The sequence below is a fragment of the Mauremys reevesii genome, linkage group 10, assembly GCF_016161935.1.
Source record: "Mauremys reevesii isolate NIE-2019 linkage group 10, ASM1616193v1, whole genome shotgun sequence".
NCBI lineage: Eukaryota > Metazoa > Chordata > Testudines > Geoemydidae > Mauremys > Mauremys reevesii.
This window is the reverse complement of record NC_052632.1, coordinates 50,238,838-50,252,202: the sequence shown is the minus strand read 5'-3', so window position 1 is coordinate 50,252,202 and position 13,365 is coordinate 50,238,838. Positions and strand designations below refer to the sequence as shown.

General features: G+C 53.6%; 1 protein-coding gene across 1 annotated transcript; it reads left to right on the top strand.

Moving 5' to 3' along the window:
* The first annotated feature begins 4,616 nt into the window (after nt 1-4,616).
* On the top strand, nt 4,617-12,004 carry WFIKKN1 (WAP, follistatin/kazal, immunoglobulin, kunitz and netrin domain containing 1). The gene is made up of 2 exons (XM_039492774.1): nt 4,617-5,388; nt 9,974-12,004. Exons 1-2 carry the CDS (start codon nt 5,044-5,046, stop codon nt 11,462-11,464), a joined length of 1,836 nt encoding a protein of 611 aa, XP_039348708.1. The 5' UTR covers nt 4,617-5,043; the 3' UTR covers nt 11,465-12,004.
* Nucleotides 12,005-13,365: the final 1,361 nt, after the last annotated feature.

Below are 13,365 nucleotides of genomic sequence, written 5' to 3'. Positions count from 1 at the left end.
TGAGGCAGCTTGGTCACAGTTTGTTTCACTCGAGAGAGGGCGTTCTGGTGGGTAACGCACAGGACGGGGGCCAGCAAGCTCAGACTCTAGCCCTGCCTCTGTTGGGGGCATGACCTTGACCAAACTCCTTTGCCTCTATATGCCACAGTTCCCCCAGCTCTAAGAAGACCTTGATCTGTCCCACAGGCTGGCTCTGGTCCTGTGCTTAGCACACTGGCCTTGAGAGACCTGCTTTTAACTCCCTGCTCTGTCACAGGCTTCCTGTGTGACCTTGGGCGGGTCTTGTCTACCTGGGGAAATTGAATGGCAAAGCTACGGCAGAACAGCTCACTCTGCAGTGGCTCTTCCCGTCAATCTCCTTGTGTAGGCGGGGCCTGAATCTCTGTGCCTCTGTTCGCACATCTGTACAATGGGTATAATAGGGCAGAGTATCTTAAAAGGGGTTTGTGAGCAAATACACTAAAGAGTGTGAGGTTATTACTATAACAGGGTTTGTATTAGTCCCTCAGATAGATTCAGGGAATCCTCTTTATTCAAGGGGTCCCAAATCCATGCCCCACTGAACTATCCTCTCCAAAGTGCTTGGCTGCAACAGCATCAAGTGATTTGTAATGTTGTTTGACAGGGTGTAATTGCAATGCATGAGGCCATGATTGTCTCATTTGCATGGGTCTGGGGAGGGTCTCTAGAAATAGTTATTTTGATTACTACATTATTTTAAGTTCCTGTTTAAAATACACCTCTAGCCCGTTATAACGCCACCCGATATAACACAAATTCAGATATAACGCGGTAAAGCAGTGCTCCAGGGGGGCGGGTCTGCGTGATCCGGCAGATCAAATCAAGTTTGATATAACACGGTTTCACCTATAACGCAGTAAGATTTTTTGGCCCACGAGGACAGTGTTATATCAAGGTAGAGGTTCTCACCTTGTCTGACAGCTGCCACATCTCACCTCAGAAGGGGCTGCATTTCAGTGCTGGGTGAAGGGATTCCTACTGGACCCCCAAGAAAACCAAGTTGCTTAACGGGATGAATTTGAAGCAGAACTGGAGTCACTAGGGCCCTGATCCTGAAGTTGGATCCATATAGGCAGATCCCTGCACCTGTGCAGAGACTCATTGCTTTCATTTCTACTCCGCATGGACCCCAGGGGCCCATCTGTGCTGATCCAATTGCAGGAGCGAGACATGTGGGGTGAGACTTCAGCTCAGTCTCTTAGATCAGTGCTTCTCAAGCTATCTGATGTGAGGGACCAGCAATGTTTTTTCCCAATGTGCCAGTGACCGGTGCCATATTATTATCCTATTCGACGCTCATATGAGGAAACCCGCCACGGACCGGACCACCACTTTGAGAAGCACTGTCTTAGATAATAGTGGCATCTTCCTTGGATTTCAGTGTACACTCTAGAGAAACTTGCTGTTACAAGTTACTAGCAAGGAGCTCATTTCTGTCAATTCCAAAGACCTTATTCTCTATGTTGTTAATTTCATCCTTAATTCTCAGCACCTGCAGTTGTGAAATCACTTCTTCTGGTGCCAAAGGGATGGGTGAAGTGGTTTCCTCCTGCTGGTTTCATCCTGGGACCCATACAGGATGTTTACTAGGAAGGCGCCTGAGTCAGCTAACAAGTCACTCATTCTGGCAGTGACACACAACCTGTGTGACCTGGAGAAGTTGGCTTTAAAGCACTGTTGTTGCTGTTGGTTTGCTTATCACTTGATCTCTGTCAGAGCAGGACATTTCTGAGCTGTGGGGAAATGAGCTGCTTGTGTATTTCTGGGCAGAGGAGGTGACTGGTATTTGGAAACTTCAGCTGCAATCAGGTGGGAGGCCTCCCCAAGAGAAAGGACAGAGCAGGGGTTAGTGCACTAGCCTAAGATTTGGGAGACTGGTAGACCAGGGCGTTGAATCCTAGACTTCCCAGGTGGCCTTGGGCCTTATCTGCAAGGGGAAATTGACCAGAATAAGCTCTTCTAGAATAATGATGATTGTAAAGGGACTGCTCAACGCAACAAAAACAAACTCTCTCCTCCCAGGACTGCAGGCAAGGAACTCACTGCTTCATTCAGCTGCATCACAAAACAGGCACTAAGGGAGGCGGGAGGGGAGCACAGCTCCAGCCCACAATACTCTGAGATCTTAGTTAACCCCATTATGACCACTTGGCTACAATTCCAGAATACAAGTGACTTTAATTCCCCAATAGCTGCTGCTCAATTTCCCAAGGTAGACAAGACCGGGCATCTCTCTGTCCCTTAGTTCCCCAGCTGTACAATGGATACAAGAGCCCTGCCCCACCTCCCAGCAGTGGGGTGAGGATAAATACACTACAGATTGTGCTCAGATACTATGGTCAGAAGAGCTGTATTAGTACCAACGATGGACAGGGTCACAGCTAAATGCTGGATCTAACGCCCTTGCACTCTGTTGTACCGTAGTAAACTGGTTAGTGAGTATGTGTTACCACTGCCCTCTACGGATGGGGTCAGCACAGCTCCACTGTGTGTCATGACCCTATGCTGGCTATTGTCCTTTAGCTCAAGTGGTAGGTGCCTGCGCTTTTGGGGATGGAGGAGCTGAGGCCTAACCCTGCTGCTGCTGTGTAGTGCTGTGAGTGACCAGAGTGTGCCCCATAGCAACAACTGTGAGGCATCCCAGGGGCTGTGAATTTATTACAGTATTGTAAAGGCTTCTGCCTTAAACCCACAGGCATGCTTCCAAATCCAGCCCTCCTGCATGGGCTGCAGCTGTCGTCAGGGCCAGGCTGTTCGTCTAGAGTAATAACAATGGCACTTAGCCCTCTATAACCAGAAGGAGCTGTGTGCGCAAACACAAATGAGTCTTCATAGCAGTCCAGGGGGGAGATCAGGATCATTAGCTTTATGGATGGGGAAACTGAGGCCCAGAGATGGGCAGTGACTGCTCAGGATCACCCTGGGTGTCCAGAGTAGAGCTGGGGAAAATAAATCAGGAATCCCTGGCTCCCAAACCTATGCTCAGTCCACTACCATGTAGCCACCTTCTCCTCCTCCATTGGCATTGTTGGCATCCAGCCAGGTGCTGACCATACTGCTCTCGTTAAAGAGGTTCGTCTCTCACTCCAAGGTGCTGATCCTTTGAGCCAAGCCAGCTCTTGGGAAGTGAACTAATCCTCATCGTGCCTCCGGAAGCCTGCTCAGCGGCTGCTCCTTACAGTCATTAGATCCAGCAGAGGCTTGACCAGAGGTGGTCACATGTTGTTCCCATGTCCCAGGTGTGCATGTGCTGGGAGGAAGATGGGTGCATTGGACACAGCACACACCCATTAGAGTTATGCAGTCCCTCCTCTCCAGATCTGGGTGCAGCCCTCACGCTCAGCTCTTTGCCTTGCCAGCTAGGACGATGGGGCCCAGGCAAACAAAGCTCCAGGTATTGCAGCTCCCCGTGGCTAGGAAGGCTTGAAATTCTGCCTCGGAGTGTTCGATGCGAGGCCTTGGTCAGGTGCCCCTAGTATCGCTTGACCTCCCTTAGGCGCCTGTTTCCCATGGGGTTAACAGTGCTGGCCCCTCTGTGTGATAGGCTGGCAGATCTGTGGGTGGAAAACAATGTAAGCTAGGCCCCCAGTAAGTCAACGGCCAAACTCCAATAGCATCAGTTCAGGATTTCCCCTTATGTGTGGTTGTCATTTCCTAGTGTACTGCGTGGGGCGGTGGACGGCACGCGTGACATGTGGGTGACTATCTATTTCCTGGCGCCAGTCACCCCAACACGGGCCTAGGTAGCAAATGGGCCTGCTGTATCCAAAGGCTGAAGCTCCCAAGCTTTCAATGCAGCCCCCTGAGTTGGCTGTGAATGGCCTCAGGATTATCAGCATAACAATGCACTGCAGCCCCTGGGCGAGCAGGCATTGTCCGCTGTCTTGCTCCCCCAGCCATGGCTAAGCACAGAGCCTGTCCCTGAGCAACTCCCCCTGCCCTTCAGAGCAATTCGTCTGGCTCGTCGCTCGGCAAAGTCATCGCTCGTAGATTGCCCTGGCAGCAGCAGGCACTAGAATGGCTGTAGGGCCACCCTCATTGGCATAAGCTGGGCCCCATCAAAACACAGTGTGTTAGCTGCTGGAGCCCAGCTCCTGAGTTCGGGCTCTCATATGGTGCCCATCACCGTGGTATCTGAGAGCCCTTCCAAACTGAGCCCAGAGAGCGCCATTCCAGCCCTAAATAGTTCCCTGGGCCCCTGGAAACAGCTTTCCAATGAAAAGGAAGCAGGAGAAACAGCTCAGCAAACTGGCCAGGCACCTGGCAAAAGGTCTGGGCTTGTCTCTTGCTACTGGGCCTGGCCTGGTCAATCACACTCCAAATGGGCAACGTGCTGGGGTGATTTTCTCATCCCGTAAGAATTCACTCCCTGGCTGGAGGTTCCCCCCCTTTCCCTCTCGCTCTTTGGAGGCTCCACAGGCCCTTTGATGTTCTCCCACTGTTTGCCCAGTCGATCAGCTCAGACAGGGTTAGAGTCTGAGGTCAGCGGCTTTTCCATTCCAAACACCCAGACACATCCGTGAGAGAGGAGTGGACTCAGGTTACATGCCTGCCTCCCTCCCCTCCCCTCTCCTCCCATCCCCACGCCACAGACACACACAGGCACACCCCAGACCAGGCTCACAGCCACTCGCTGGGATACTCCACTGCTCCACACACAAGAGGGCTAAAGCCACACTTCAAGCCTTGGCTGTGAACCAAACACCCATTGAGGCTGGGGTTTAACGAACTCCTTGGGAAACCAGCTGGATGAAGTCTGGGGGGATCTGGGAACCGCATGGATGGTTCCATTCTCCCCTTTCTTTGCATGAATCTCCTCTTCTAACAGTCCCCCTCCCCCAGAGGCACACGCCCTGGGATCTCTCAGAAACCCTTTGCTGGGAGATGACCTTTAAAGGGCCTCGGGGGGCTCTGCAGCCAGCAAGCAGCCCCTGAAGCGGACCGTGCATCAGGCGTCGTCTCCAGAGAGCCCATGCGGAGCTTGCCCTGGGCACAGTAGAGCCAGAGGTCTGGGTTCTGCACATGCCGGGTTGCTTTTTGGATGTGATTCTTTTTGTGTGTCAGGAGCTGTGCAAGGCAAAGAGCCCTCCTGGCTGGGCAGAGGGAGCCTGGCGTGAATTGATGCCTTCCTGGTGCTTCGGAAGAAGGGGATTAAAGAGGAAAAAAGGGGAGCTCCAGCTCCGGGAGGCAGGTCAGCCCGACCCCATGCTGGCCACACTGCTCCTGTCTCTACTGCCTGTCCTGGCCGAGAGCGCCAGCCTACAGCCAATCCGAATGAGTCATCTGGGGGTGTGCCCCAACCAACTGAACCCCAACCTGTGGGTGGATGCCCAGAGCACCTGCGAACGGGAGTGCCACACTGACCAGGTGAGCTCTGCCTCCCCCCTCCAGGCTCAAACCATGCCCCTGGCACTCGAGGGTCCAGGCCTGGCCAGCGAGGTCACTGATCCTCTGGTGTAAGATGCTGCACAACCACCCAGGGTTATCAGTCCTGAGGGATTATTCACTGTGCTCCCCCCCCTCATTAGCACATGTGGGAGGGGGGTCAGGTTTGTGCACACCTGCAGTCTTGCAGTGATGTCCTGCCTGAGGCCTAGGAGCCAAGGGCCTGTTCTGCAGCCTTACCCATCCCCGGGCTCCTGGGTGTGAGATTTCAGCCTGTCCAGGCAGATGCTCTTGCTCAGATCCAGGCAGGTTTTTATTTGCTAGCTGCAGTTCTCAGGGGTGGGGGGAGGAATTGTGGCTGCTGGTCAGTTTCATCCCACTGACTGTTTTGGGATACCGGGCAGGCTGAGCGAGACAGGACGTGTCTCCTTGAAAGGCACAGCCAAAGCCTCCCCTGTGGGGGAGATGCCATAACAAGGGCCTGGCAATGAATCCGGCTCTGGGCCAGAGAAAACAAATAGCCAGGAGCCACCTGCAGATCAGCCAGGGATTTCAGGGCAATATTCTCAAGGGTCAAAAGGTGTGGATGTGATTGTGTAGGCAATGCAGCCTGGACCAGCCAGCCAGTGGGGCTTGTCCCCATGCTGTAGACATAAGGGAGGGCCCATAGATGGCCTAGTGGTGTGATTCACTCACAGTGCTACAGCCCCCAGCTAAAATCCCCAGGTCAATCTAGATGATCCAGTGGTTTCCTCTGGCCTGGGAGGCTCTAAACTGTATTTGAGCCGTTCATTTTGTGTCATGTGGGTGCCAGCTGCAGACCCTGGAGCACCGTATGCTGTGAGTGATCAATGAGGCTTGCAGTGGAGCGGCAGTGTGACCTAGTGGTTAGGGAGCTAAACTAAGAGAGCTGGCTTCTATTCCCAGCTCCGCCACTGACCTATGGGGTGACTGTGGGTGAGTCACGTCCCCTTTTTGCGCCTGCTTCTTTGCCCACCCTTTGTCTTTCTGGTTGTCTGGTTCAGACCCCCCAGCAGGGCAGGCTCCTCCCAGATCCTGGCTCCCACATGGGACAGCAGGGGGAGGGGCTCAGACCCCCAGGAGAGGCAGGGCCCCCAGACTCTAGTGCACATAAGGGGGCCCTGTCTCACCTGCATCAGAGGGAAGGGGGAGCAAGCTGGCATTCCGGCCATGGACCCTGTGCGACAGGCATTGTTCCCTCACAGCCAGCTCCAGGGGAACGGTGCAGCAAGCAACCGTTCACATGCCCCAACGCCCCATGGGGGTGACTGGTGCTGGGAGGTGGCGCTGGCTCACGCTGGTTTGCAGAGCAGGGAGGAAACAGCCTCACTAGGCTCTTCCCAGTGGCTCCCTGCAAGACAGTAACTTCCAGATGCTGCCAGGTGCCCAGTCCACCCTCCCAAAGGTGTAAAGAGGAGGTGTTTCAGGGGGCCGCAGCTAGGCCGGGGCTGTATTTTTTTTTTTAGGCTCTCACTTCCCAGTCTGTCCCTCCCCAGGGCTGCCCGTACGGTTGCCAGTTGTCTGGTCAAAAAGGGACCCTGGCGGCTCTAGTCAGTGCTGCCAACTGGGCTGTTAAAAGTCTGGTTGGTGGTTCTGCAGGGCTAAGGCAGGCTAGTGCCTACACATCCTGGCACCTTGCTGTGCCCTGGAAGCGACCAGCAGGTCTGGCTCCTAGGTGGGGGGCCCACAGGGCTCTGCGCGCTGCCCCTGCCCTGAGTACTGGCTCCGCACTCCCACTGGCTGGTTCCCAGCCAATGGGAGTGGGGGAGGGGGTGCCTGCAACCCTAGGTGCCCCAGGCCTGTGAAGTTCAACAGACTTTACAGGCGTGTTCCCATTGCTCTCTCCCGCCAGCCCTAGTTATAGAGCCTCATAGTGGGCGGGGATAGAATCCTGACTCCTGGGGTGCCCCACAGAGCTCGGCTGTTAGCGCCTTGGGGCAGGGAATGTGTGTGTGAAGCCATAGAGCCGAAAACCACTGTGAAACACGACTCATGAATACGATGAAGCCTGGAGGACTGAGAGCCAGGACTCTAGTCACAGCTCGGCCACTGACTCACCATGCCCCCTGGGCAAAGCACCCCCCCACGTGTGCCTACATTTCCCCCATCTGTAAAATGGAACCACGAGGCTGAGGTCATGAATGTTTGTAATGTGCGCTGAGCTGCATGGAGGGGAGGTGCTAGGAGAACGCAAAGGAGACAGTTATTATATGGTTAATAATAACTGCCAGACTGGGTTAGACCGATGGTGCATCTAGCCCAGATTTGTACCTTCCGACTGTGGCCAGTGTCAGATGCTTCAGAGGGAATGAACAGAACCGGGCAATTATTCAGTGATCCATCCCATCCTCCACTCCCAGTTTCTGGCAGTCAGAGGCGAGGGACACTCAGAGCATGGGGTTGCATCCTTGACCACCTTGGCTAATAGCCATTGCTGGACCTGTCCTTCGGGAACTTATCGAGTTCTTTTTTGAACCCAGTTATAGTTTTGGTCTTTGCAACATCCCCTGGCAATGAGTTCCACAGGTTGACTTGCATTGTGTGAAGTACTTCCTTAGGTTTGTTTTAAACCTGCTGCCTATTGATTTAATCGTATGATCCCTAGGCCTTCCATTATGTGAAGGGGTAAATAACACTTCCCTATTCACGTTCTCCACCCCATTCATGTTTTTATAGACCTCTCATATCCCCCCTTAGTTGTCTCTTTTCTAAGATGAAGATTGGCAGTGGCCCTGGAGGTCTTTCGCCTTCCTCCGAAGCATGGGGCAGGGGTCGCTTGCTAAAGGAGTGGGTGGATTGGCTTATGTGGCCTGCATCTAGCAGGAGGTCAGACTAGATGATCATAATGGTCCCTTCTGATCTTGAATTCTATGATTCTATGATTCTATGAACAGTCCCAGTCTTTTTAATCTCTCCTCATTTGCAAGCTGCTTCATACCATTATTCATTTTTGTTGCCCTTCTCTGCACCTTGTCCAATTCTAATATATATTTTTTGAGATGGGGCAACCAGATCTACACAGAGTATTCAAGGTGTGGGTGTATTGTGGATTTATATAGCAGTATTATGATATTTTCTGTCTCATTATCTATCCCTTTCCTAATGATTCCTCACAGTCTGTCTATTTTGACTGCCGCTGCACACTGAGTGGATGTTTTCAGAGAACTGTCCCCAATGATTCCAAGACCTTTCTTGAGTAGTAACAGCTAATTTAGACCCCATCATTTTGTATGTATAGTTGGGATTATTTTTTTCCAAAATGCATTACTCTGCACTTATCAACACTGAATTTCATCTGCCATTTTGTCACCCAGCCACTCAGTTTTGTGAGATCCCTTTGTAACTCTTTGCAGTCAGCTTTGGACTTAACTGCAAACTGTATCTGCAAACTTTGCCATCTCACTGTTAACCCCCTTTTCCAGATTATATATGAATATGTTGAACAACAGTGGTCCCAGTTCAGATCCTGGGAGGACCCCACTACTTACCTCTCTCCATCGTGAAAACTGATCATTTCTGCCTACTCTTTGTTTCCTATTGGTTAACCAGGTACTGATCCATGAGACTGATCCCTCTTATCCCATGATTGATTAATTTGCTTACAAGCCTTTGGTGAAGGAGCTTGTCAAAGGCTTTCTGAAAGTCCACGTACTTTATATTGACTGGATCACCCTTGTCCACATGCTTGTCAAAGAATTCTAATAGATTGGTGAAGCATGATTTCCCTTTACAAAATCTGTGTTGACTCTTCCCCAGTATGCTGTGTTCATCTATGTGGCTGAGAATTCTGTTCTTTACTATAACATCACCCAATTTGCTTGGTGCTGAAGTTAGGCTTACCGGCCTGAAATTGCCAGAATTGCCTCTGTAGCCTTTTTTTAAAAACAGATGTTGCATTAGTTACCTTATAGTCATCTGGTACAGAGGCTGATTTAAGTGATAGGTTACATACCATAGTTAGTAGTTCTGCAATTTCATATTTGAGTTTTTAAAACTCTTGGATGAACGCCATTTGGTCCTGCTGACTTATTAGTGTTTAATTTATCCATTCGTTTCAAAATCTCCTCTACTAATGTCTCAATTCTGGGACAGTTCCTCAGATTTGTCACCTAAAAAGAATGGCTCACCTGCGGTGGGCTCCCCCATATCTTCTACAGTGAAAACCCATGCAAAAAAATCATTGTTTCTCTGCAATGGCCTTGTCTTCCTTGAGTGCTCCTTCAGTGCCTTGATCTTCCAGTGGCCCCATGAAATGCAAGGCTGAGGGCCTGCGATGTTCCTCTGGGCCTTTCCTAAAGAAGCAGGGATGTGTCCTGCTGAAATTCCATTCCTAAATCCCTCTGCAGTTTACAATGGATGCAGAATCTTTGTAGCGTAATATTGCTGTGTGCTGTTAAATAGCTGCCAACGTGCCACCCCAGAGGTGGCTGCATTCCAGTTGTGGGTGGAAGTGGTTGATAGACAGCTAATGTAAGGGTATAAAAGTGGGGTATTAATGGCAGTGAGGATGCTGGTTTTAAGCCTGCTGCTGATTGCTTTCCTGCAGGACTGTGAAGGCTTTGAGAAGTGCTGCACCAATGTCTGTGGCCTGCGGAGCTGCGTGGCTGCCCGCTATGCCGACAGTGTCTCGTCCCTGGAGCTGGCACAGGAGGCCTCGTGCGAGAGCTTTGTGTGCACCCAGCAGGGCTCAGACTGTGACATCTGGGACGGGCAGCCCATCTGCAAGTGCAAGGACAGGTGTGAGAAGGAGCCCAACTTCACATGTGCCTCAGATGGGCTCACGTACTACAACAAGTGCTACATGGATGCGGAGGCCTGTATCCGGGGCATCAGCCTGAGCGTGGTGCCATGCAAGTACATCTTCACTTGGCCGAACACCAGCCCGGTGCCGCTGGAGACCACGACTCACCCCACGCCTGGGGCTGCTGCTGAGGTGCCCATCCCCCCAGCCCTCTACAACAACCCCTTCCACCAGTCAGTCTACGTGGGTGGCACTGTCAGCTTCCATTGCGACGTGAGTGGGCGGCCCCGGCCAGACATCACCTGGGAGAAGCAGAGCGACCATCAAGAGAACTTCATCATGCGGCCTGACCAGATGTATGGCAATGTGGTGGTCACGAATATCGGCCAGCTGGTCATCTACAATGCCCAGCTGGAAGACACCGGCATCTACACCTGCACAGCCAGGAACTCCGCCGGCCTCCTCCGGGCCGACTTCCCCCTCTCCATCATCAAGAGAGAGCCTTCCGGGGGGGAGCCCAGGGCATCCAGCACCCAGCAGGTCCCAGCCACCGAGTGTCTGAAGGAGCCCGACAAGAGAGAATGCGAGGCTCAGCAGATGCGCTGGCATTTTGACCCCAAGAAGGGGTCATGCGCCACCTTCCGCTACGGCGGCTGTGGTGCCAACCAGAACCACTTTGAGACCTACGAGGCGTGCCGCTCGGCCTGTGTCAGCAGCGCCGAAAACATGTGCACTCTGCCCATGGTGCAGGGGCCTTGCAAGAACTGGGAGGCCCGCTGGGCCTACAACCACCTGATGAAGCAGTGCCACTCCTTCGTCTACGGTGGCTGCGAGGGCAATGACAACAACTTTGAGAGCAAGGAGACCTGTGAGGATGCCTGCCCCTTCCCCAAGACCCTGCAGTGCAAGGCCTGCCGGCTCAAGAGCAAGATGGTGCTGAGCCTGTGCCGCAGTGATTTTGCTATTGTGGGCCGGCTCATGGAGATCATCGAGGACCAGGACTCGGGCATTGCCCGTTTCGCCCTCGAGGACATACTCAAGGATGAGAAGATGGGCCTCAAGTTCTTCAACATCAAGTACCTGGAGGTCACCTTGAGTGATATGGACTGGAGTTGCCCCTGCCCCAACATGACCACGGAGGATGGGCCCCTCATTATCATGGGGGAGGTGCATGATGGAATGGCCGTGCTGGACCCCAATAGCTACGTCCGAGCTGCCAACGACAAGCGCGTGAAGAAGATCTATGAGCTGATTGAGAAGAAAACCTGCGAGCTCCTCAACAGGTTCCAGGACTAGAGGTGCAGCCCAAGGAAGGGGAGAGTCAGGCTAAATCAGGGTTCTCAAACTGGGGGTTGTGAGATTATATGGGGGGTCACAAGCTGTCATCCAGCATCCCGAACCCCACTTTGCATCCAGCATTTATAATGGTGTTAAATATATAAAGAAGTGTTTTTAATTTATAAGGGGGGGTCGCACTCAGAGGTTTGCTGTGTGAAAGGGGTCACCAGTACAGAAGTGAGCGAGCCACAGGGCTAAATAGACAGTCCCTGCCATCCTCTCTCGAGCCAGGGGGCAATTCCTGGGGGAGCTGCCTGCTCCCCAAACCCTCCCCCTTGGGGTCAGAATGGAGATGCTCCCACCCAGAACCCCATGGCCACCTCCACAGCCCGGTATTTCTGCATGTAACGGGTTGGTTTAATTCCTGGGCTGTGGTGGTGATGAGCCTGATTCTACCCAGACCTACCTCTGTCTGTCTAACTGTAATTTATCTGTCCACACATCTCGCCCCATGTACCGTTTTGAGGCCAGACTATACCAATAAAAGCGTGACCTGGCGGGGAGGTGGTTGCTGACTCTCCCATGCTCAGTCATCAGAGTCTGGAATGGGCGCTGCGCTTGGACTAGGCTAAATCATCAAATCCCCCCTTGGCTTCTGTTGGGGAAGGCTCAGGGCCAGGGTGGGGGCTAAACTTAGCCCTGGGTGAGCTGCCAGGGGCAGGGGTGGGTCTTGCCCTGCGTTCTGCCCTCCTGCTGGGCAGCAGCACGCTACAGAGCGACCAGAGGAGGCCATGCAGGCTCTGGCTTGCTCCTAGGCAGGGGGCCTCCTCTCTGGCCTGAGGGGGCTGGCAGGGGAGCCCCCAGTGCTAAAGAAAGCCCCAGGGCTGCAAGTGCAGAAAGCCCTTTGCTGAGGCGCTGCCGCTGCCTGCCCCCCCTCCCCTTGCAGCCCTGCCTGAGGGGCCAAAGTAACCTAAACTTGCTCTGTGTGGGGCGGGCCCTGCCCCTGGAGCTCACCTGGCCTAGGCAGGTGCCTGAAGCTGGAATCCGCCGGCCCCCCGGGCTGGGAGTGCTCACTACAGGCCAGACAGCGGCATCTAGCTCACCCATTGCAAAGGTGCCAGTAGGGGGCACTCAAGCCTAGCTAGCCTGGGGCTGGGGGTGTGCAGGCCCAACACCCCTTGTGTGCATGGGGCCAGGCAGGGTGAGGCCATTGAGTCCTGGCTTGGGCAGGGAGCGCTTGCTTGCTGCACTGAGGGAAGGCTGGCAAATGTGTCCCCCCGGGCCCACTCGACCAGAAACCAGCCCCTGGGAGAAAGGCTCAGGGTGCCCCAGAGAGAAAGGGATTAAAAATCAGCAAACCCCCCCCCCCCAAACTGTGAGTGTTGGTTTTGCCCAGAGCCCGCCAGCTGTGGAGCTCTCCAGGAGCCTGGGGAAAGGTGGGGGGGATAGAAAGGAGCCAGCCCCCTCCCGACCAAGGGTGCTGAGATTTTTACAGCATGGGCCAGACCAGTCCAGTCCCTGGCTGCTATGGTGTGAGCTCCACGAGGCCAGCTACTCCAGCCCCATGGTACTGCTCCAAAGTGTAATTCACTGGGGCCTGGCCTTATTGCTGGGAGAGAGCCAGATCACCCTCCCCCTTTTCCTGCCTCGTCAAGGAGTGGTGTCCTTACAACGATCAGGCCAGGGGGAAGCATTGCTCTAGGCCAGGATCTCAAACTTAAATGATCACGAGGGCCACAGGAGGACTAGTACATTGTCCCAAGGGCCACATTACTGACACCTCCCCCTTGCTGCCCTGCCCCTGCCCCACCTCTTCCCAGCCCCCATTCCAACCCCTCCCCCCAAATCCTCACCCCAACTTGGCCCCCTCCCTGCCCCCAGGGGGTGCAGGAGGGATGAGGGGTGTGGCAGGGGGCTCA